The sequence below is a fragment of the Ambystoma mexicanum genome, chromosome 7q (genome assembly GCF_040938575.1).
Source record: "Ambystoma mexicanum isolate Mex_15411 chromosome 7q, UKY_AmexF1_1, whole genome shotgun sequence".
Classification (NCBI taxonomy): Eukaryota; Metazoa; Chordata; class Amphibia; order Caudata; family Ambystomatidae; genus Ambystoma; species Ambystoma mexicanum.
In genome coordinates, this window is record NC_090941.1 from 1,087,636,985 (window position 1) to 1,087,660,877 (window position 23,893).

Below are 23,893 nucleotides of genomic sequence, written 5' to 3' on the forward strand. Positions count from 1 at the left end.
GAGAACACCGTGGATCCACCTTGCCGCAATCCAAATGGACTTGGAAGTTCCAAAAATTGAGCCACAGGTGATGGATTGGCCTAGACAGGCCCTGTCATATAAGTCCTCTCCTGGCTTTCACACGACGTAAAAGACCCAAAATCGGGTTAAAACCCACAAATTAGACATGGGCGTGCAGGGTAGACCTCCTGCTATGAATGTGTCCAAAAATTAGGCCCGCGTTGACTTCACGCTCCAAACCGGAGCCTCGTGAAGTTTCACGGCCTCCAAGACAAAATGGCCGCCGGCCGCGTGTGCGTCCCGCGACCCGGCATGAAACGAAACGAAGGTCCGTTCCGCTTCGTTCAAAAAAAATTTAATCTTCCAGATTATACCGCCGGGCCCGGGTCTCCCTCACCACTCGTCGCCACTGTTGGGGGCGGGTCGGAGCCCCCACGCGGTCCCGTAAGCCCCCACCACATGAAGGAGTCAACACGACACCAGTCCTTCGTGTTCGGGCTTCCCGGTCGCTCTGATGCGGCCGGGAACGCCCCCTTTATTTATATTCAGCGCGGCGGCGTGAGACGTCACGCCGCCGCGTAAGCCCGTCATCGGGCAGCGCCACACTGCGGGGCAAGGGGCTGCCCTGAGAGGTCAGTTAAGAGCAGCGATCTAACCAATCACGGAGGAGGGTGGGCTGGGAGGAGGGAGGGAAGGAGGGAGAGAGTATAGAAGGAAACAGAGCAGGGGGGGGCTGGAGGGGGCTCAGAAAGTATTTAGCCACAGTTCTTAAAGGACCACGAGGGTACCAAACAACCACTCATCTGGGCAAAATGTATCCCATCGCCAAAATGGACCCAAAATACCCAATGAAATGTATGTATGATGTGTACAGTTCGAAGAAAAAAAAACAGAGAAACTATGATCTGCAAAGGTTGATGTTTTATATAGAACACGCTAGTTGATAAAACTAAGAAGACAATGCCCACAACCTAGAGCGCGTTCACACGCAACGTCGGGTGACGTAGCAGAGCACCATTGCACTTTGCTTAACACAGCACGTGATCTAGTTCTTTAAACATGCAGTCACACTTCATGCGACTCGGCACCGCACCGCCGTGATGGATTTGAGTCATTGCTTTCGAGGGGCTGAGTTTTCACTTTCTTTCCTGATTATCAGGAATGCTGCTCGCCCAGGAGCTCCATCCACTTCCCACTCAGCAGATCTTTAGTTTCAAGCCCTGCTTCTGTGCATCGCATCCATCCACCTCCACAGACGCTTGTGGGCACCAGTCACCCATTATCCTTGTTTCCAGACGTCTGTATGAATCCAAAATGGGCATCATTATTGACCACGGGGTGGTGGGCAGACATCTTTTGGCCTTCTGATTAATACATTTGAAGCAAGTCTGTGGACACTTGTGCTCGGCTTGCATAACCCCCATGGACCGCATTCACGCACACACGCATACACTAAAAAGCAACGCATTTACAAGTACCCGCAATATATCCCTATGGGTGTGCGCAATCCAAGTGACTGCCACTACTCGACTTCTCGAAAAAAGTATCAGAATAATCTTACAATATTGGAAGAATGTTCATTCCTGGTTAGAAACATTGTCTATTTTTTCCAAATAAGGCATTAGAGTACAAATAGGGAACAATGGCACGTGAGGAGGCACACACAGTTTGTGATTTATTTGCCCACCCATTGACTGTACATGCTAATCCATGGGGCCATTTCCACCCAGTTCCTGCCCCTCCCCACCCAAAAAACCTCCTTGTGGGAAGTTTTCGAGCTCTTTTTAATCCAGCCTTACCAAAGCAGTCATCTGAGAGTTAATGGCTTAATTTACAGTTGTAAACCTGCTGCTGATGTAATAAAAATGTCTTAACCAGGTCTGCTTCAGCCACTGGATTTATGAGCACTCCGAGTGCCCTTCTATGGAATCCTGTCAAAAACAAACATTGCCAAAGCCAATAGTTTTGGATTGTGTATAAGTATTAGGCATTTACCAGGCAGTAAAAACCCAAACGGTTGGCATTGACAATGCTTGTTTCTATGTGGATTGAAATCCATAATTATGAAGAACAGTACAACGTGGAATTCCAAAATTCCATGATCACATTCCTTGGAATGTGCCACGTTGTATTTCAATGTATTTAACAATAGTGGCGTCCTTTCGAAATTAGGAAGCAGCACAGGTGGTGTGGGTTGGCAGCCTTTACAACAGAGAGTGCATTTCTGAATAAGAGTGAACCACTTAGGCTTTACAGATCTTCTTTAGGGTCTTCTACTTTACCATCCTTTGTACCACACCTTCACACTCCAGTTCCTGTGCTCCACCCGGTTTATCGTGCACTAGAATCAGCAGGGGCCTCTTACAGACACTTAGAAAATATGCCACTGATTTTGGAGTTTGTGCGTTTTACAAATGTCCTGATTCACCTTTCTTTGTACACTTACATGGTCACACAATCCCATCTACATATTCACTCACTCTTTCACAGATTCATTTAATCACACACACCCATGCACTCACCCACTTACCACTCACTCACCTTCACTTACACATTTACTTGGCCAGTCTCATTCATCCACAGTACCACTCACTCCTTCACAGTTTCACTCAATCACACAATGTTACACTCACATGCATTCGCTCACCCACTTTCACTTACACACTTAATCACATGCCCACACTAGCTCACCTACAGGCTCGCTCACTCACCCACACATGTACTCACTGTTTTGTTTACCCCCCTAGGTGCAGCATATTGTTGGTATGAGTCAGCTGCTCACCATTTTCACAGCAGATGTCAAAGGCGCTCGCGACATCGATGTGGCTATTCTCCAGGCTCTACTTAAAGGTGAGTAGTGGTCACTTCACACTTCTAGCCACATAGAAAAGTTAACTTACCTGGTATTAGGGACTTCCTTGGAACTTGCGGCACAGACACAAAACAGAACCCATCGTGGTTACCGAGGTGACCCATGCTGTGAAGCCTACTCAATGAACATGTTCTCTTATGGTATGTCATGCTACTTAATGTTTTTATAGCACCTCCTGCCATTGTTATGGCTTCAAAACACGGTGGGGTGAAAGTCCCTTTGGAAGGCCATAGTCTGAACAAACATGAAAATGAAAGAGCATGACACTATATGCGAACAGTGTTTTGAATTCAGGTGACTGTTTAATTACTAAAAGAGATGACTTTGTACCAGCCATGCAATCTTGTGGTCAGGTGCAGAGACATGACTGCAATGTCAGTGACTGTGTGACAGCTGGATCACATTTTTCATGGGAATCAGGACTATTCTCTGGGTCACAGTGCAAAAAGGGCAGCAGGATATTATACAAGAGTCTATCAAACCCAAGGGCAACTGACTACCGTTTAGGGCTCTGCTATGCTGTGCATGCAGAGCACATGCACACTGAATAACATGCCACCACATGCAAATTACATGCACTTTTGTCAGATATGTTAAAGCTTCATTCAGTGCATGTCCACTGATCTGTAACATTGAGTTAATGCAGTAGAAATGTTTTATATTGGATACAAATATAGGGTTGCACTGTTGAACTTAGTGAAGTAAACAAATCTCAAGTTTAAAAAAAACACAACCTCACAGACGATTGCACACCCTGACATATTTTACAACATAAATCGCTCATGACCTCATTTAAAGTGAGCAAACAAGAATGTGTTGACGTCTATCTGGAACAGGGGAAGAATTCCAAAGAAGCAGGCTATAAACTCTGCTTACATGTTTATTTGCCTCTTTGCCTTTGGGAACTCCAGTTTCATGACTCCTGCTTTACATGTGTTGTGTGATTCACTTGATAGCCATAGGTTACTAAGTGGCATAGCCTTATAATACATGGCAGCCTATAATAATACTAGTAAAACAGCCTGGAAATAATGTTCCTATTACAGGCTAATTGTGACATCACAACTGGCCTCCAGTAAGAAAATGACAATTTTCTGTAATCAGTCATTATCCTTCGGGTGTGATGTCACAATGCCTGCTGCCAGACTCAGCTGTCACTGCAACACTTAATTGCAGCCGTGGAAAGCTTTTTAAATTCACTCGTCATTCCCGGCATAACATACGCTGTTCTAGCATATCTTAAAGTTCAATATTTGACGGTAATTCATATGGTCACTTCTGTCCCCCTTCTTAACTGTCGGAATTACCACCGATCGCTTTCAAGAAAGGGGCATAGATCCCTGTGACTTATTAATGGCCATTAAAAAGGCTAAATGTATTGGTAACTGTCTTCTTTTGAATTTGAAAGGCATGTTTGTATCAGATGGAATGAGAGTTATGCACAGTATAAGAACAGTATCTAGTTTCACCAATTACACAGGCCTCTATGATGTGTCTTTGTAGACACGCCATTGTCAACCTTGTTCAACCATGTTCAATTGCAGAGTCCCTGTGATGGCATGAGATTGCCTAGTAGCACAATTACAGAACCTACTTTCCGTTTTAGCTTGTGAGAAGGCAGCATTTCACTCTTTGGAGACTGAAATGTTGAGTCGGTAATTAACTGTTCATTGACACTGGAGCTGCCATGCCCTGTATGAAGAGAGGTAGGGGTGGAAAAAAGTCATTTGAAATTATTCCAAATGTTTGCGAATGTGGCCATGTAGTCCCGTGCTCATTCTGTTTGTTAAAAGGATAGCTGTTGTTGCAGTGGAAGACATAGGTGCACTTTGTGTGAGAAACCTGAAGGTGTCTCACTTACTAGTCCCCGGGGATCTGTCATCCAGGTGGCCAGGACACGGCCATCGCTATTTGATCCAGTTCCTTGGGGTGGACCATTCAGGGAGGATCATCTGGATGAGGGGTTCTCAGGGAGTGGAAGTGGGACACCGAAGGTTGAGACACCATAGCACCTTGCTTATAACACCTTTTCTCCATTATACCCCTCCTTTCTAAACATGAACACTTTCTTACACTGTGAAAGACAACGGACAACACCACTGCCATTTACCTGACATGTCCCAACACAAGGGTCAAGCAGAGTCAGTCAATTGACAATAACTACACACACTTGACATCCCTTTCCCTTCCCCACAGGGATAAAAGGTGGAGCACAAGAGCACACTTGGACCAAGGCAAACCACACGAGGAGACAGCTATTCCAGGATGGCAGTTTAAAAGGAGGAGAATGGTGGCGAGACCTGAAAGGACAACAAGGACAACAAATGTGATCTCACCTGTGCCCACCACCACTGAAACTGCGCCCCCCAGTGCAAAATGTGTGATAAGCAATTCTTCTACCCCCATTGTGAATGCTATTGTGCCAAATGTGATCTCACCTGTGCCCACCACCACTGAAACTGCGCCCCCCAGTGCAAAATGTGTGATATGCAATTCCTCTGCTGCCCCCCACCACAACACCACTGGAGCCCCCAGCCCCACACCGACCATACCCATCACCTCACCCTCTCCTCCCACAGACCCCTCCCTAGTCGTCACAGAACCCCACCTCAAATGTGCCTTGATCAATGCCAGATCCATCAGCGCCCACGCTCTAGACATTCACGACCTCATAACCACCCATGACCTTGACCTGCTCATGATATCTGAAACCTGGCTACACGAGGCCTCTGGCCCTGCGCTCTCCCTGGCACTCCCTTCTGGCTACTCCATCACCAGACAAGATCGCCCCTCTAAAGGTGGAGGTGTCGCAATCATCGCTAAGGACTGCTATAGTATTAGAAAGATAGATAAATCCCTACACAGCAACAACGACTACCTCCAAGTCAAAATTGTCCTCTCCCCCAACTGCACCATTACCGCTCATATTGTCTATCGCCCTCCTGGCCCAATAGAAGACTTCCAAGCCTCCCTCATCCATCTCCTATCTGACAACCTCAAAAAACATTTGAAAGCCATTCTCCTTGGGGACGTCAACCTAGGCCTCCAGGATAAAAAGGACCCAGCAGCCAAATCCTTTGACTCAGCCCTAACAACACTAGGCTATAAGAACACCATCTTTAGCCCAACGCACACTCAGGGCAGAACTCTCGACTGGATTGCTCAGCACAACTGCCCACTCATCATCACTGGAAACACTCCCACCCCATGGTCTGACCACCATATCATCACATTTAGCATCCTCACCACTAGCTCTTCTACCCCGCCACCCCAACCCCTACCATCTTGCCTCACAAGAAGCTCCCGCCAGCTTACTAAGGAAAGACTACTGCCCTTCCTCCAAGGCCCAGCCTTCAGACCACCTTTTTCCACAGACCCAGAAACTCTTGCATCAACCTACGATGCTGCCATTAAAGCAGCTATCAACTCCATTGCCCCACTTAAACTCCGTAAATACAAACCCACCACCCACTCTAACTCTTGGTTCACCCCAGACTTGCTTGCACTCCGAAACAAGAAAAAGGCAGCACTTACTCAGTGGCAAACGTCCCACACTGACAAAGACAAGCTGCTCTTTAAAGCCTGCTCTACGGAGTACAAAAAAGCTATCACCCGGGCAAAATCCAAATCATTTGAATCCAGAATCTCGGAAGCCCAATCCAGCACTAAAGAAATCTTTGCAATATTTAGGGAGCTAGAGACTCCTACTCCCACCCCCCAGAACTTCACCAAAGACAAAGCCTGGTGCGACGAAATTCAAACGGCAATGCTAACTAAACTGAGCCGCCTCCAAAGCAAAATACTAGCTACCAAACAAGCCCTGCCCAATACTCATATCCCTGTCCCACCACCAGCCCAAGACCCTCCCCAACCCTTCTCCTTCAAATCCATACAGGAAAAGGACATCATTAACATAATGAAGAACATCAAAGCATCCAACTGTAAAGGTGATGCCTGCCCAGCCATTCTCATCAAGGACTGCACTGAAGCGCTTGCTCCCTTCCTGAGAGCATTTGTTAATGCCTCCTTCGCAACAGGGAAGGTCCCCACCTCCCTCAAGGAAGCATGGGTCCGCCCCCTCTTAAAAAAACCAACTCTCGATCCCACCTCCCCCAACAACTATAGACCCATAACCACTGTCCCTTTCCTCCTCAAAATACTCGACAAAGCAGCCTATCTGCAGGTTCAGCACTTCATCGAAGAAAACAAACTCCTGGGACTCCGCCAATCTGGCTTCCGCCCTAGACATGGGACTGAAACCGCCTTACTGGACCTGAAAAACCAAATGGACGATGCCAGAGACATGGGCAAACCAGCTCTTCTCCTACTCCTTGTCTTATCTGCAGCGTTCGATCTCGTAGATCATGACGTCCTTTGCCATCATCTCTCCTCCACTGCCAAGTTCTCCCCTGATGCCACAGCATGGATCACATCCTTCCTACAAGACAGAACCATGCAAGTATTCTCCGACCTAGCCTCTGCCTCACCCACTACCATTCTCTTTGGCGTGCCCCAAGGCTCATGCCTCTCCCCCACACTCTACAACATTTTCACACGACCCCTCTTCCTCATCCTCGACGCTATGGGTATATCCTACACTAACTACGCGGACGATACCCAGATCCTCCTTACCCTCACAGGCAGCTACGACACTGACGCCATGACCCTTAACAACCTCTACAACACCATCCAAGCCTGGATGGCAGACAATGGACTATGCCTCAACTCTGACAAGACAGAACTCCTACTGATAGGTTCCCCCGAAACGCTAAAAAAACTTGACTCCCAATTCAGTCACTTCACCATCGACACCATCAAAATACCTGTATCAGACTCAGTCAAAACTCTTGGAGTCTATCTAGACTCTAACCTTTCCATGGACAGACAATTCAACGCCATTGCCTCCTCAGCCGCATATCATGCTAAACTGATCAACGCAGTCAGGCCTTTCCTCTCCAAAGAGAACTGCACAAACATAGCCAGAGCCATCACCGGCTCCAGGCTAGACTACTGTAACATACTCTTCCTAGGAACCTCTAAAAGAAACTTGGAGAGGCTACAAATCATCCAGAATAGTGCTCTCTGAGCAGCCCAAGGTATTGCCAAAAGGGACCACATCTCAGAAGCCAGAAAACTAGCACACTGGCTCCCAATAAAGGAGAGAATAATTTTCAAAACTCTCACACTGACACACAAATGCATCCATCTCACTGCCCCCGACTACCTCTCACAAAGAATCCACCCCGTCGCCTCTACAAGGCCAACAAGATCACCCTACACCAACATGCTCTCTGTGCCACTAGTAAAAAGATCCAGAGCAGGTGGATCCAGCTTCCCCTATCTCGCACCCACTCATTGGAATGCCCTACCTCCCACCATCCGCAGTGAGCCCTCCCTCCTAGCCTTCCGCAAAGCATTGAATTCCACCCTCTTCTCATAAGGTCCCTCGCAGCAGCATGAATACCAACCATAGGACCCTCTGCTTAAGTTGTATTGACCAACCGCATAATCTGCAATGATAACCGTGCTTGTTCCTTTCTGTAATATGCCTCTTGTTGATACCATGCCTGTAACTAAGCTCATGCAAGTAACAGCGCCTCAATGCCCCTGGGCTGCTTGCGCGCTATACAAATTTAAATAAATAAATAAATAAATAAGGAGGGAAGTGCCCTTGCCCTTTTCGACCCCGACCCGCAAAACCTTGTGAAAGGAATTATAAGACTGGGAACTACAGCTAGTGTGTGGTGTAACAGATGTCAACAGTGCACAGGGCCCTCCCACCCTGGTAACCAGGGTGGGGAGAGGCACTTGCAACTGTGGTACCGTCCTTGACTACAGAGACAATTAATGCCAAGAAGTTCAGCACAGCCGGTGAGTCAGAGGGAGAACCAATAGTATACCAAACTGTGTTGAGCGAAGGTTGCAAACGGCAACGTGATATGAATTGAAAGAAGTTATGAACAAAGAACTTGTGTGTTACTGAACTTTTGAAACCCAGAGAAACTCCAGCTGCAGAGTGGTCTGGGGCCACGTGGGCGCACACTCGAAAGAAACCCTTTTTGTTGAAACTACAGTACCAGGAGGCCCTTGGAGAGCCCGATGTAAATAGGTCAAAGAGATCATGCAAGGGTTGAAAAAAAACCCTTGTACAATCGAAAGTCTTTGACCCGTAGCCAAGAGGAAAGCTAAGGGAAGTGAATCCTGCAAATCATAAAGCAAAGTGAACTGTGCACTTGGCAAATGTGAACCCGGCTGAGGGATGCCTGCAAGTTGGGGTGAAGCATAATAACCCTGTGAACATTGTGTTGACAAGCGTGAACCCGGCTGAGGGATGTACATAGTGAAAGATTTATTAAAATGACATTGAGACTAATGAACACTACAGGTGAAAATATATATATATTTATTTAACTTTTTATTTATTATTTAATGCCTCTGGTTACATTTAAAGCCATTTTACACAAAATATTGTGAGTAAAGGGCCATAGTGAACCCGAAGGAAGGAGGCTAACATTCAAGAAGGATCAGAGCCCAGTTGAGGGGGATAATGGGGTGAAGAGGCATCACCCAATGTAAAACATTAAGTATAGGAACTTTTTGTTTTGTTATTGTAAGAAGAATCAGAGCCCAGTTGAGAGGGAACCTGGGGTGAAGAGGCATCCGCCAACGTAAAAGATTACGGACAGGAACATTTGTTTTGTAATTGTTGACACATCAGGCCCTCGGAGGCAAGAGACTTTGTACGAAAGAGACCTGGACACAGAAGGTCCGGATATTGCTAAATAGAACTGTAACCTTGTGCTGGAGAAGCCCAGTTGTGTGTTGTGCTCAGGAGTCCTGCCTTGTCCCATGCTAAAAACCTGGGGAAGGGGCCCCCCAGCTATACCATCTTGACTTATCATTTTGTGAACACTTCTTTCTTTTCTGGTGAACATTATAAAACACTGTTTTGTAATTTAGCAGTAAGGATTGGCAATCTGTTTTTTAGTATAGGCCCTTTTTATTTGACAAGACATCACTAGGAATGCCTTATTATTATTTGATGGTCGTAGTTTGCTCCCATCTTAGATTTAGGGTTATCTTAGGCATTTTTCTCACCCATTTATACAGTTTAATAAACACCCTTGAACTGTGATCACTTGTGTTTGTCTTTAATCTTGCCGCCATGAGTTCCTTACTTTTTCCATTTGGACAGCAGAGGGCAACCTAACACTGATACATTTCATCAGCTGAGTAAAGAAACATACCTAAGCATCTTATACATATAGAGAATAGATTCCTTGAAGAACAGTTTTCTGTGTCAATTTACAGCTATTAATTGCAAATTGCTTTTTTAAATCAAAACAGATTGGATACTGATTACATAGATTGGTAAATTGAACATTTTATAGCTATCTCAATGTAAATGCATATTTGCAACAGATGTGTCGAATACCCAAAGCTCAGATGCCCCTTTCATATACAATATTTGTTCCTTCATATGTGTTTTTAGCATGTCAAAGTCTGGGGAGTGAGAACTGGGACTATCAAATGAAGCTGGCCGTGTCCTGGAACCGGATCCAGGTTGCAAGAAACATCTTTTCCAAAGCCTGGCAGTGGGAGGTGAGAGGTGACATGGGTGTCGTGGAGAGAACCTCTAGATCTATTGCATTTTACAGTTTTGTGCCTCTTACACATGTATCGCTCATTCTGCTCTGTGTCTACATCTATTTCCTCTCTGGCACCTTTTCTGTGATCAAAAGCCTCTACTGCTATTACACATGTTAGTATCAACATTTTTCTTTAGGTCTGGTACAATAGAGTGCAGGGCTCTGGATCTGATCTAATGGAATGGAAATTTACAGGTGGCTTGAGCTCAATAGTCTAAAGTAAATATTTTGTCAAGGGTTCCCTGGGTTTTTGTATTTTTCCTACCTTTTCCAATCTTACACAAGATGAGCCCTCAATAGAAGATTCACCAGGAAAGTGAATTTGCAGTTGAGAGGCCCAGTGCCTCTCAGTGATAGGGTGCCCCAAAGGCCCATATTCCCTGTGTGAGTCTCCTCGCACAGTAGGTTGTTTGGTATCCATTGGTCAGTGGCAGACTATCATGTAGAATTCTAGAGGGATAAAATCTGCATACTCACCCATTTTCCTTAGCAGGGAAGCCTGTGAAAGATCTGGTACAGAGTCAAACATTCTTGCTTTGTGTCCGTGAGAGGACTTGGGACATGGACGTTTTCATATATCAGGGGTTTGCAACCTGCAACTCCCATGATCCCCGGCCATTGACAATTCCAGCTAGGACTGATGGGAGTTGTAGTCCAAAACATCTGAGGAACCATAGGTTGTAGACCCCTCTCTTATATGGTCATGGCTTCTGCCTGCCTGCCAGAGAGGGCTGAAAGGCAAAACCCAGCACCAGATCTGCTTGGATGAATGATGCATGTTGCTACCTGGATTCTACACTTGAGTGAAAGGCTGTAAAGATTCCCAGGAAAGTTTTAATATGGTAGCCCCAGTTTTGGGATGACTGCCAAAAGTTTCAATGGCTACAACCCTGTAATTGGCACTTGAGTCTGCCTCATCCCCAAATATTTCTATTCAATCATCAGAGGGTCTGCACCAACATCTTGTTTAACCCAGTGACTCGTCCTGAAGGCAGGAAAAGAGGCCAAGACAAACATTAAGGGACACCTGCCAGATGTGCACCAGATGTGCACATGTTTCAAGATTCCGTTCTGAGGGGGAATCTCTGACACAGTGTTTGCAGACCAGCCTTATTCAATTATCAGATGAGGACCAGATTGTGACTTCTCCCTTTCACCCAGTGAAACCGGGTGGTCTGTTGGCAAAGTTGCCAGATCCCATTAACATAGCTCTTAGATCAGTGGAATGGATGCAAGACAAACAGAGCAGCAAGATAGTGTGCCCTGTTTCTGAATTTCAAGAATTACATTAAATGTGAATTTCATATTGGAAATCTAGCCCACAACTATGATATTATTTTTTAAGCTAATCTGAAGAAAACCATTAGAGTGATTAATGTGTATCTACCATTAAAAAGAGTTTAAAAGAAGCCCATGGACAGAGGTTCATCAACCCTTCACTTGGGAGAACATTATATTTCACAAAGAATGTGCATCTGTTCCATTAGGTTTTTGTACTGAAGAAAGTTAAATGACTTTTTCAAAAATATATGCCTTCTGGTAATAATGGTCAAGCAAGAAATAAATGCAGCTCAGCTGATGTATAGTAAAATAGACTTTAAAATTGTGCCTTCAGAGTGACAATTACAAATACATTATTAATTATAATTTCTGAACCATTTGTCTCACCAAATCCCAAATACAGATATGGAGTCAGTAGAAACACATACAACATATGTATATAAATATGAAGCATTAAAATGTGTGAAATGTGTGTAATGTACATATTTTAATAACTCCTTCATGCATGAAGTGGCAGAAACATGAATGACATTTCCAGTTAAAGAATATTCAAATGAATCTAAATCTGTCATTTTCACCTATATCATATATGTAGATAATTATTTGAAAAAAGAATGTTCCTGTTCAATATTGGTTTCTCACTCATAAGGGTAGGGCTAGTTCATAGCTGACACATCCCCTTATATGACACATTTCTTTATAATTATGACACAATAGGTCCCATAGGTCAACTGAAGCACGGAGTAGGACTGTGGTGGCAGTGAGAAAGTGAAGGGCACTTTTCACAGGGTCTGCTCATTCCAAAATGCTGTGTGAAACGGTGGTGTGGGAAGAGTTTTCTGGGTATTTAAACTCAAACACATAGTAAGAAGGAAGAGTTGTGGAAAAACTGAGAAGCAAGAAAGCCTGTCCAACAAAAGAGAGGCAGATTTCATGCTAACTGGAAATAGTTGATTGGGCAATCTCTTCAGAAAATGCCCTTTCCATATTGCACTGAATGTAGAGGCCTTTCCCAAAGCAGGACATGATTACCTGATGGATTTTCAGTGCAGGTGTGTAGACTGGTGGGACCCCATTACCTGACAGCGCTACCCAAGGCCTGTCAGTGTTTCTGGCTGTCCTGGGCCTTTGAAAAAGAGAGTCCAGTGGTGTAGATGATGACTGACATGGCATACTCACGATAGCATTGCCACCTCTCAAGCACTTAGTGTACACATTATAACATTTTCTCTATAGGGAACCCTTTGAATACATGTTGATATCTTTGTGATAATTCTCCTTGTTGCTGCTATAGGTCTGGTCTATTTTCGTAATTGATCCACTGATGGCAGCTTTATGTTCTCGAGCTGGTTTGTGATACTCACTTGTCTCCTTCACATTTTATCACTAACTATACTTGTTGCTTTTGTAGGTGTTTTTTCTGAGTTGATCCACTGATGGTGTCTCTGTGTTTTCAAACTGGATTCTTATACTTGCTTTCCTTATTCCCGTTTGGTCACTACTTTTTTCTACAGGCTAAAGATTTGCATCCAGTGATGACTCTTGCTCTGATTGAGAATAAACCCAAGTTTGTGCAATTTTTCCTGGATTGCGGTGTCCTACTGAGGGAGTATGTGACACCAGAGGTTCTGACTGTGCTGTATAACAGTGTCGAAACATCCAGCCTCATCTATAGAAAGCTAAAGAGGTCACTGAAGGAAGAGGAGCTTCCACCCAATTTGAAGGATGCCCCCTTCCATGTAGCACACATTCTGAAAAGGTTGCTGGGCGGTTTCACCAAATCAGGCACTCATCATGGGAGAACATCCTGGACCTGCATTGAGACCAGCGGCAGCGACACGATTAAGGTAGATAATTCCTCCACTGCTCTTTGATCAGTTTATACTAATACTTACATCACAAGCTTGATGAACGCATATGTCTGCTAACACATGTTCTTGAAGATAATATGTATTATTTCCCTTGGAATGTTCATTTGACATTATCATTGAACAGTGTGCAGGCTCTGCCAGTTGGTAAAGCCTACAGAATGCCACATCCCAAGCGAACTGACAGCATGCAGTGCCAATTTCCTACAACTACCCAGGCAGATTTTTGTAATGTCAGGTCCCTGCTTAGTACCTGCAGCCAAGTTCCCACAATAGCCCAGAGCGATTTAAAATGTAACAACAGGTCCTTGACCGCCTATGCTAATGTTAATAGCTAAAGCTGAATAGGCATTATCCCCAGGAAGTAAAGAACACTAATCCATCTGTTAAATAGACCCATAAAGGTATTACTTGCATCCACCCTTTATGCCTTTTTGACTCCTCTTTTTCTTTCACATTAAAGAGTAACATAGGTTACAATAGCTGTAAATATCCCACCCATGGGCTCTGTGTGGTGTAGTAAGTCCATAAACAATGTTAAGTGCCCCTTCTGCGCTCAGTCCTTTAACTTGGTCTTCAGGACACATAACAAGCTTAATAAGCAACCTTGTTTGTGGTTTTACCCAATCCAATTGGATACATTCGGAACTATACCAGCCAATGTAGCCCAGACAATTCCCCAACGTTACTAACCTGTTTACTGCCTATTCCGTTACTGTCACTGTGCAGCTCTGATCCTCATGCAGTGGCCTGCTCTGTACCTCTGCCACCGATGGCCATGCATTCTTTTATTCATGTTTCTTAAATGTAGGCTAGGTAATATAATGAACATTAGTACCCGTCGAGGACGCAATCAGAATGAAAGAGCCATTCTGATTGGCCCTCGCCAAGTCATTACATGGCCGGGAATCCCTCTGTCGGCATTTCACGGCCTTTGTCCCTGGCAGGGGGGGGTGGCAACCCCTCAGCCAATGAGGATGCTCGAAGCGGGGCCATCCCCGCTCCAAGCTTCCCCACGACTGAGAAGCTGCCTTCACCCCCCGCCGGGGACTCAGGTAAGGCTTTGTTTTTCTTTCCTCCCTCCCTTGCTCCCTCCCTCTTTCCACGTCCCTGCCCTTCCTACCCTCCCCACCCCACTTACCTTCTATCCCATGTGGGGAACGATGGCGGCCTCCTGCTGTGTGGAGACTCGGAGCGGGGCCATCCCCTCTCCGAGCCTCCACACGGCTGGAGGCTTCTATCGTCCCCCGCCGGGGACCCAGGTACTTTTTTTTCATTTTTTTCCTCCCCCCCTTCCCCTCCCTTCCACCCTCCCAACCGCACTTACCTTCTTTTTTTTCCGGGAGCGGACACGCTGGAAACACTTCTGTTTCCAGCACGTCCGCTCCCGATGGCCAGCCATGGAAAGGGAAAACGGACTCCGTTTTCCCTTTCCATGGTGGGCATTTTCTTTGTCGTCTTTTTTTTTTCTTTTTTCTCCCGATACGCTGCAGTGTTTTGGGACAGAAAAAAAGCTTTTAGTGCCCCGGTCACGCAGTTTTTGCGGGCAGGGGTACTAATAGCTATATGCCCCTCGCGGCTGCGGCATTACCGACTCTGGTAATTCCCCAGGGACTTCGTTAACTAATGCCCCCGCCGCTCGGGGCATATTGCTTAGTTAAGTATGCACAGCAAAATAACAGGGATTTCTGCTCCCCAAGCGTGCTGTATCAGATAGTACATGGAAATGTTTTTTGTATGACTTTGGTTATTTTTATTTATTTATTTATTGAATATTTGTATGGTGCCTATACAGCAGAACGTGTTTCCAGGTGCTACATGACTAAGGGGGAAGGGAGCAGAGGAGGATAACACAACCACAATACATGGTCCTACTAGGCCATGTGACATTCAGATTGTGCAAGTGCAGCGACAGGAATTGAGGGCTGTGGGGGCAGGAGGGGGCAAGGTAAGGGCAGGAACTGGGGGAAGCAGGAGGGAGGGGGACAGGGGCTGAGTAAGTGCTAGGGGAGGGCTGAGGGGCAAGTACTGGGTGAGGCCTGGATGGCAAGTGCAAGGTGAGGCCTGGACTTCAGACTCAGGAGTTTGAACAGGGTAGACTGGCCAAAGTGAAGTCAGGGTGCTGAGGAAGACTGGTCCAAAGGCAGGCCTGGCCCCTGTGTGAACTCAGCTTATCAGGGGAGGGTCATTAACCGGGAAGGGGAGAGGGAAAGAGTAGGAAAAGAGGAGGAGAAGATCAAGGTCTTGAGAACGTTCCAGAATTTAAGGAGATCCGGCTTAAGTCTGAGGGGGGCAGGGAGGCCATTCCAGAGTGAAGCACCTGCCACAGAAAGAGATCTATCCCCCACTCTCTGCATGGAGAAACATTTGACCTGCAGAGGGTTAGAGCTGGAGGACCGAAAGACTCTAGCAGGGTGGTATTTAGTGAGAGAAAGTTGAATGTAGCATGGTCCCATGCCCCAGAAAGCCTTGTGGGTGATGCAGAGGCTCTTGAATGTGTTCCTTGTATTCACCAGAAGCCAGTATGGTGCTTTTAGGGCTGGATAGATGTGGTCCCTGGGTTTAAGGCCAAGGATAAGTCTTGCAGTCCTATTCTGGATTAGTTGAAGAGGGCGAAAAGAGGAAAGAGATAGATTAAGGAAAAGGCTGTTAAAGTAGTCCAGCATGAAGAGAACCAGAGCTCTAGAAACATTTAGTTTCTGAGGGAAGGCGAGAAAAGGGAGAATGCCTCTAAGAAGGTGAAGCTGAAAGTGACCCTTCTTGGCAAGGTCAGCAATATGAGGTGAGAAAGAGAAAGACTAGTCCCAAATGACCCCTAGGTGTTTTGCCTCACAAGAGGGTGAGGGGAGGGGGGCCCAAAGAGGGAAGCCAGAGAGTAAGGCGGAAGAAAGGGGTGTACCAATAGGAGGACTCTCAGTCTTGCTGGCATTAAGACAGAGATCATTAGCAGCACACAATGCCTGAATAGTCGTCAGGCAGTCAGGAATGAGGGAGGAAGGAGAGGAGGTAGAAGAGGGAAGCTCAAAAGAGAGCTGGGTGTCATCCGCATAGCACTGGAAGTGAGGAGAGAAGGTGGAGATCAGGTGGGCAAGATGAGCAAGCTAAAAGCAGTTTCCGTGCTTCTGGCTGCTATGAAGCCAGACTGGTGTTCGTGAAGGCAGCCAACAGATACAGTGTGATGGATTAGTTGGGAGATGACCAACTTCTCCAAACGTTTGCCCAAGAAGGTGGTAGTGGAGAAAGGGCGGCAGTTTACCAAGCAGGAAGGGTCTGCAGATGGCTTCTTTAGGAGGGAGTGCACAAGGGAGTGCTTAAGAGGTGATGGGAAGGAGCCAGTGGCAAAAGAGTGGTTGCAGAACTCATCCAGAGAGGCCGCGAGGGTGGCTGTCCTTGATAGTTCTGGAGGAGCGGTAGCACATGTTTGGAGGAGACTGTCATAGAGAGAACAGTCTTGGTGACCTCCTCAGATGCTATGGGAGAGAAGGAGGAGAGTAGGAAGGATGGAGAGAGAAGGGGCAAGGGTGGCCTATGTGCAGTTGGAGGAGGTAGGGGGGTAGAGGAGAGTGAGGACAGGATGTCCTCAGGTTTTGTTGAGTGGTGGGAGGCCAAGGCCATGCAGAGGGCCTGGGAAGGAAGAGGAGAAGTGAAGACTGCAGTAGGATTGCCAAGTTCCTTGTTTTTGATGGCCACAGAGATGCAGGCTTCAATATGGGTCCGCTTCTTGGACCGGATGGACAGTCGGTAGTGCCTTTGGAGCATGCGACAGGGCAGTTGGTCAGAGGATGTGCGCAAAGCCAGCCACATCCGTTCCACAACTCTGCACTTGCTTTTCAGCAATTAATCAAATTATGATTAATTGCACTTGAAACAGTTTTATGTGCATGAAAGCTACTAAATAAAGCAGTCATGGCACATTGACTGGCTACCTGGTAGAAATGTGTTCTGGGAGAGAATCAATAGGATGACAAATTTAAGCGTGCTGGCACTGATTGGCACACATATCCTTCAGCCTCTCGCAGCGTGGCTGAGCCGAAACTCTGGTGTCCTTCAGGATGCTGTGTGTAGGCAAGGATATCGTTTTATAAGTGTTCTCAATGTGTGAAACAACAGATCTAAAAGTTTAAAGTGTGCACTGTGGAAATGAATGAAAGACAATGCCCTTGGCAAAGAATGTTGACAATGATGAGGAAATCAGAAATTGTCCAAGCTAGGAAATACAAACGCAAAGAGGAAAAGGACATCAACAATAGGCCTTCTTTTGAACAAGGTTTCTAAAGACCAAGAGCTCTCACACCAGGCACTGGAAAAAGAGCCTTGTGGGTCTTTTTTCTGGTGGGGATACTTCTTGAATGCTATAATTATAATTGAGTTTCTAATCGCAAGAGACCGGCATTCAAACCTGTGTTGCTATGCGTTGTCTTATTTCCAAGACAAATGAGTTGCCCGCGAGCTATCCTCCCGGTCTGTGGTGGGTGGATCAGCACGGGAGAACTTCTGTGGCAATGGGAAGGCTTTTTCTTCCACACGATCCTCTGACCTTGCAGGTTTGTGCACAGAGGCACAGTCTTCGTAAAATAGTCTTTCAGTGATGGATGGAGCCTATCCCATATCCTGAGATGAATGCCCCTTCCTTCTAGAAGCTTCAGGCTGTCCAGCCTCCCTCCCACAGCACTCTGCAGCAGCTTCAATGATACCACACATCAGGATAGTGCATGCCGGCCTTAACAACGTTGAGCTCCCAGATGCCACCTCAGCGGTCTTATCCCTACTTGGATTCCAGACAGTGAGGGGCCAATGTCAGGACATTGATCATTGACCTATGCTTTTACAGTGTAGTTAAAAGTATTAATGTACTTAAAAGTAAAGGTTATACTAATGATATTGCTGAAAACATATTGGGTGGACAATTATGTTCGAGATGTTTGTTGTGCTTTAATTTTGCTCTGATTTCAGACCCTGTCTCCCATCCCAGCCTCTCCTTTTCTTTGGTTCTTCCATACTTGCCAGTGGTACCACAGATCCCCTCTTCCCTGGTCAAGTAAGGAAGAAGGAGGTGCTTGGAACACTCTGATCCTCCACGCACCCAGTGACCATGCCCTTTCTTTTACTCTCAGCATGCAGAGGTCCAGCTAGGAAGGTGGACTTTGGGGGCGAGGGAGGCATAGTATTACTTTTGCCACTCCACGCTATCCTAACTTGCAAGCAGAGCCCCTTTTTACCTTCTTTGAAATAAGGTTCCAGGCCAAAAAAAGAGTAAGCCAGACGAATTCATTATGGTCAGTGAGTTCCAAAATTACTGGATAGTGTTTGGGGAGGGGTAAAGAGGAAATTCTATTTATTTCAAAGCCTTAATTTACATAATAATACAGACTTTAAGGAGCAAAGAAAAGTAAGGATTGTATGTGGGTTATACCATTGTTGTACCATTGTGATACACTGTTTTATTTAAAACTTAAAGTATTTATTTATCTAATATTCTACACTCACTACATATATTCTATGCTGGGGTTACTGTGAGTTATTTATCAAGTCCATCAATATTTACAACTGCATGCACTTGGTATGTATTGATTACTGCTAGTTGAACAATAAACCCCTCTAGGTGGGGCTTTACGGGGCAAGGTACTGGCCAGCCCAGTTATAACTAATATTATACCGGGCATTCCCTGTCCCAGTAAAGCCCCACGCCCAGAGGGGGTTATTGCTAAGAGTATCCCTGCATGTTTTCCGGGATGTTAATAGTTATATACAGTTTCCGTTTCTCAACTTAAAAAAACATATGAGCTAAAATGGCCGCCATGGATTAGGGAGAAGGGAACTACACGTAGTCCATTCTCCCTTTCGTGACAGCAATTGCTGCAACGGAGATGTGCCTAGAACTCTGAGGGTTCCCGACGCTAGAAAGGGACAAGCTAGCACAAGGCAAGTGGGGAGGGGTTAGGGGCGTGTGATGGATGTGGAACTTAGGGTTATGGTTTGGGAGGAAGGAGGGGAAAGGGAGCGTGGGGCCAGGGCCACACTTACCTTCAGTACCGGCAGGGAAGATTCTAGCTTCCCGATTCTGAGGAGGTTCGGAGTGGGGGCTTTACCATGAGGTAAAGCCCATGTTCAAAGCCTCCTGAGTGGCTGGGAGGGTGGTTAAGATCTTTGTGCAAATACCATTGTGCAGTTACCCTGTAGAATTGCGAGAGTGAGCACCTTATGTGTCACCCAGAGTTTAGGAGATTTCTGAAAATACAGCCATAACCTCAAGGAGAGTTTCAAATCTCTACCAGTGGGTTGAATGTTTTTTTTTTTGTTGAAGGCTCTCTATTTATGAATGTATATAATTGCATTGTGCTTAATACCAATTTGTGTTGCAGTAAAAAGGAGGCCTCTGGAGTTCGCTCCTATCATTCACTCTAGGTGGAGGCACTTTACTATACCCTATGCTGGGCTCCTGCCTGCCCCATAGAGGTACACACCCACTTGGCACCCCATAGTGAAAGAACTCATTGAGAAGCAATATGCCCCTCGCGGCGGGGGCATTACCGACTCAGGTAATGCCCCAAGGCCATAGTTATAGGCCCCGAGCGAAGCGAGGGCCTTGACGAAGGCCCCGGGGCATTACCAGAGTCGGTAATGCCCCCGCCACGAGGGGCATATAGCTATTAGTACCCCAGCCCACAAAAACTGCGTGACCGGGGCACTAAAAGCTTTTTTTTGTCCCGAAACGCTGCAGCGTTTTGGGAGAAAAATAAAATGACAAAGAAAATGGCCGCCGCCATTGAAAGGGAAAACGGAGTCTGTTTTCCCTTTCCAAGGCAGCCATCGGGAGCGGACGCGCTGGGAACACATGTACTGTTAATCAGTTATCTCACTTGCCATAGTACCATGTGCGCCCAGCTTTTCCGCTCTGGTTCCGGACACATGTACTTTTTATGATCGCACCAAGGAGCCGCGAATCTTGAATTATCCGACTTGCACAATTCTCACGCTTCTCTCCTCTACACCTCTGGTTCCTTCTCCGTCCATGAGCTGAACCAGAGGTTGACATAAACACCAAAAAGAACTGCGGATCACTTTGTCTTCCGAGGCCACAGGTTGTATCGCCTTGCTCCTGGTATCGTATGATCCGTGAACAGTGCTGGTGCACTTCCAGATTCAGGCTTGAAGTCAGCCTGTAGCGCTACTGCAGGTGCTGGTGAGTGCCGCGCCAATGATGCAGATCCGTTCTTTGGTGTGCTGGCAAGTGCTGGTGGGCGCCAAAGGGGTACACAATTTGGTTTTGCTGGTATTTGCAAGGCAGATTTCACGTCGGTCAGCAGTGATGTCAATTCTGCTGGGCAACGTTGGGGCACTCTTTGCCCTTCCCCCTCTTTGGCAATCTTCTCAGGCTTTGTTTCGAGGTTCACTTCTCGTTTTGGCAGATTAGGTGGCTGCTTACTGGCAACAGTTTCTTTCATTTCTGGGACCGCTGTCTCTTTCCGGTCATCAGTGTCAGGCAAGTCTTTCAGTGCAGTTGGAACCTTCTTGGCATGGGTGGCATGGATCCACGACTTCCTTCCATCCGCCCGTATTGCCGTCTGCGTTGTCAAAAGTACTTGATGGGGCCCGCGCCACCTGGGTCCTAATGATGACTTCCTTTCAAAGTTCTTTAGCAGCACCCAGTCTCCTGGCTCCGCGCGTGCCCCGGACCGGTGTATCTCACTGGTAATGCCTCCTGCACCTGCTGATGAATCAAACGCAATTTCTGCATTAAAAGGCCACAATAAGTACTAAGCACAGGATGTTCTACCTCACTAAGTCGTTTAGGCTGTGGTGCACACCAACCATTTGCCGGCCTCCCCATTACGATCTCGTACGGGGAGAGCCCAGTTTTAGCCTGTACAGACGTACGCATGCATAATAGTGCTATTGGTAATGCATCCACCCAACTCAACTTGCTTCCCGCACAAATCTTGCTAATCTTTGATTTAAGAATCCCGTTGCGCCTCTACACAAGACCGGCAGAACTCGGATGCCTTGAACTTTGGAATCTCTTATCAATCTGGAGACCAGTACATATCTGTAATACCACTGCACCCACAAAATGCGGTCCATTATCAGACCATAGGACTCGGGGCAAGCCAAATCTGGAAAAGTACTCCTTCAACATTACTTTTGCCGTACTCATTGCTGTGCAGTCTTTCAAAGGATATGCCTCCACCCACTTACTGAATGCACAGATCACCACCAAGACGTATTTTAAACTGCCTGTTGGAGTCACCGTTCCCTTCCCTACATTGTGTTGTAAACACGTGATACAGTTCTGCACCAACCTTTCTGCATTCTTTTTTATGTTTACATTCTGCCAAACTGTAGAAAGGTGCTGTATTATTTTCTTTGCTCAGATGTGCGTAGGGCTGTGGGCCATTGTGACCATTGCAGTCACATACGAATTTGGCAACATCCAGTTTCTAGTTCCCTTGTCCACCCAACAACCCTCCAGATCCAATTCAGCAGATACCTCTGCCCATCCCTGTATTTCATTAGCCGTAGCCTCGGCCTGCATTTCTTTGACAGTCGCAACTCTATCTTCTATCATACAGGGTACTTCCTCTCTCTGAACCTTCATCATCTTGGTATTCAAATCAGTGGCAGTTTGTTGCGCAATTCTGTCTGCAAACGCGTTTCCCTCTCCTACTTTGCATGTTATTTTTTATGTGCCTCGCATTTCACTATTGCTAGGCACTTTGGAAACGTGAGTGCAGACAGCAGTCGTACAATCAAAGGCCCATGTTGAATTCTGGCGCCATGTGATGTCAGAAACCCTCTCTCAGCCCAGAGTCGACCAAAATTATGAACCACTCCAAAAGCATACTGACTATCAGTATATATATTCACATTCAAATTTTCAGAAATCTCGCAGGCTCTGGTCAATGCTATTATTTACGCGACTTGTGCTGAATTATAGGGAATTCTTTTACTTTCTACAACACTCTCTAGAGGAGTGATAGCGTATGCGGCAGTTGTCGTGCCATCTGGAAATTTAAAACATGAGCCATCACAAAATAACTCTCCATCCGGCTCTTTCTGTGGAATATCACTTAAATCAACTCTTACCTTGGTTTCTTCCTCAGTGACCATTAAGCAATTGTGGGGGCGTGATTCATTCTCCCCAATTTCTTTTATGGTTAGTGGCATTAATTCTGCAGGATTCAAAGCGCTACACCTCATAATTTGGATATGGGGCGCGAACAAGATAATCTCATATCTTGTCAATCTAGCAGAGGTGAGGTGTTGCGTCTGTGTCCTATTTAATAGAACGTCTATGGCATATGGCACCATCAGAATTAAAGTGTGCCCCAATACCATTCCTTCCGTTTGTTTCACTGACGCAGCAGCCGCCGCGACAGATCGCAAACATCGTGAAAGCGCGCGCCCTACAGGATCCAGCGCAGAAGAAAAATAGCCGCACGGCCTATTTCTTCCACCTTGTTCCTGTGTCAAAACCGCCAATGCACATCCTTCACTTTAACACACAAATAGTCTAAAAATGTTCTCATAGTTCGGCGTACCCAAAACTGGAGCCAAGCATAATGCAGTTTTCAATCCATCAAATGCTTTCTGACATTCCTCATCCCACTGCAAATACATAACCGCATCCTTTCTAGTTAAATTCACTAATGGTTTCACAATTAACGCAAAATTACCAATCCATTGTCGGCAATATGAAGCCATGCCTATTATGGCTCTGACTCCTTTTTGTGTCTTTGGAATAGGCATACAAGAAATAATTTCTATGCGTTCTGGCGTTAGTCTTCTCCCTCCTTTCGAAAGTAGGTAGCCCAAATAGGCCACCTCTTTTCGATTATACTGAAGTTTCTTCAAACTAGCTTTATGGCCATTTGCCGCTAGGTGTGACAGTAGTAATACAGTGCTTTCTTTACAAATCTCCTCTGTGTCTGCAGCTAGCAATAGATCATCTATGTATTGCAAAAGTGCACAACCCACGGGTAATTCCAGCATGTCTAGCTGCTCTTTTAATGCTCTACTGTAATACTTGAACTTTCCGTGTAACCTTGCGGAATCTGCGTAAATGTAAATGATCATCCTCCTAATGTGAACACGAACAAATATCTGCTGTCCTTGTCCCCTGGAATGCTGAAGAATGCGTTTTTCAAATCTACTACACTAAAATATTCTGCTGAAACAGGTATCATTGTCAATATTGTAGTGACGTCTGGTACTAGAGGAAATTG

At 46.0% G+C, this 23,893-nt stretch overlaps 1 protein-coding gene across 3 annotated transcripts in view; it reads left to right on the forward strand.

Annotated features, from left to right (window-relative positions):
• The window catches only part of LOC138528635 (transient receptor potential cation channel subfamily M member 2-like), a 613,775-nt gene that overhangs the window by 315,074 nt on the left and 274,808 nt on the right, over positions 1-23,893 (forward strand). For all 3 annotated transcript variants that reach the window (XR_011284191.1, XM_069640449.1, XM_069640451.1), the window contains exons 8-10: positions 2,748-2,850; positions 10,365-10,474; positions 13,317-13,649. Coding sequence is in view for 2 of the 3 variants with exons in the window: in XM_069640449.1 (XP_069496550.1) it covers positions 2,748-2,850; positions 10,365-10,474; positions 13,317-13,649 (546 nt within the window). In the remaining variant the exon portion in view is untranslated. The remainder of the gene's footprint in view (positions 1-2,747; positions 2,851-10,364; positions 10,475-13,316; positions 13,650-23,893) is intronic.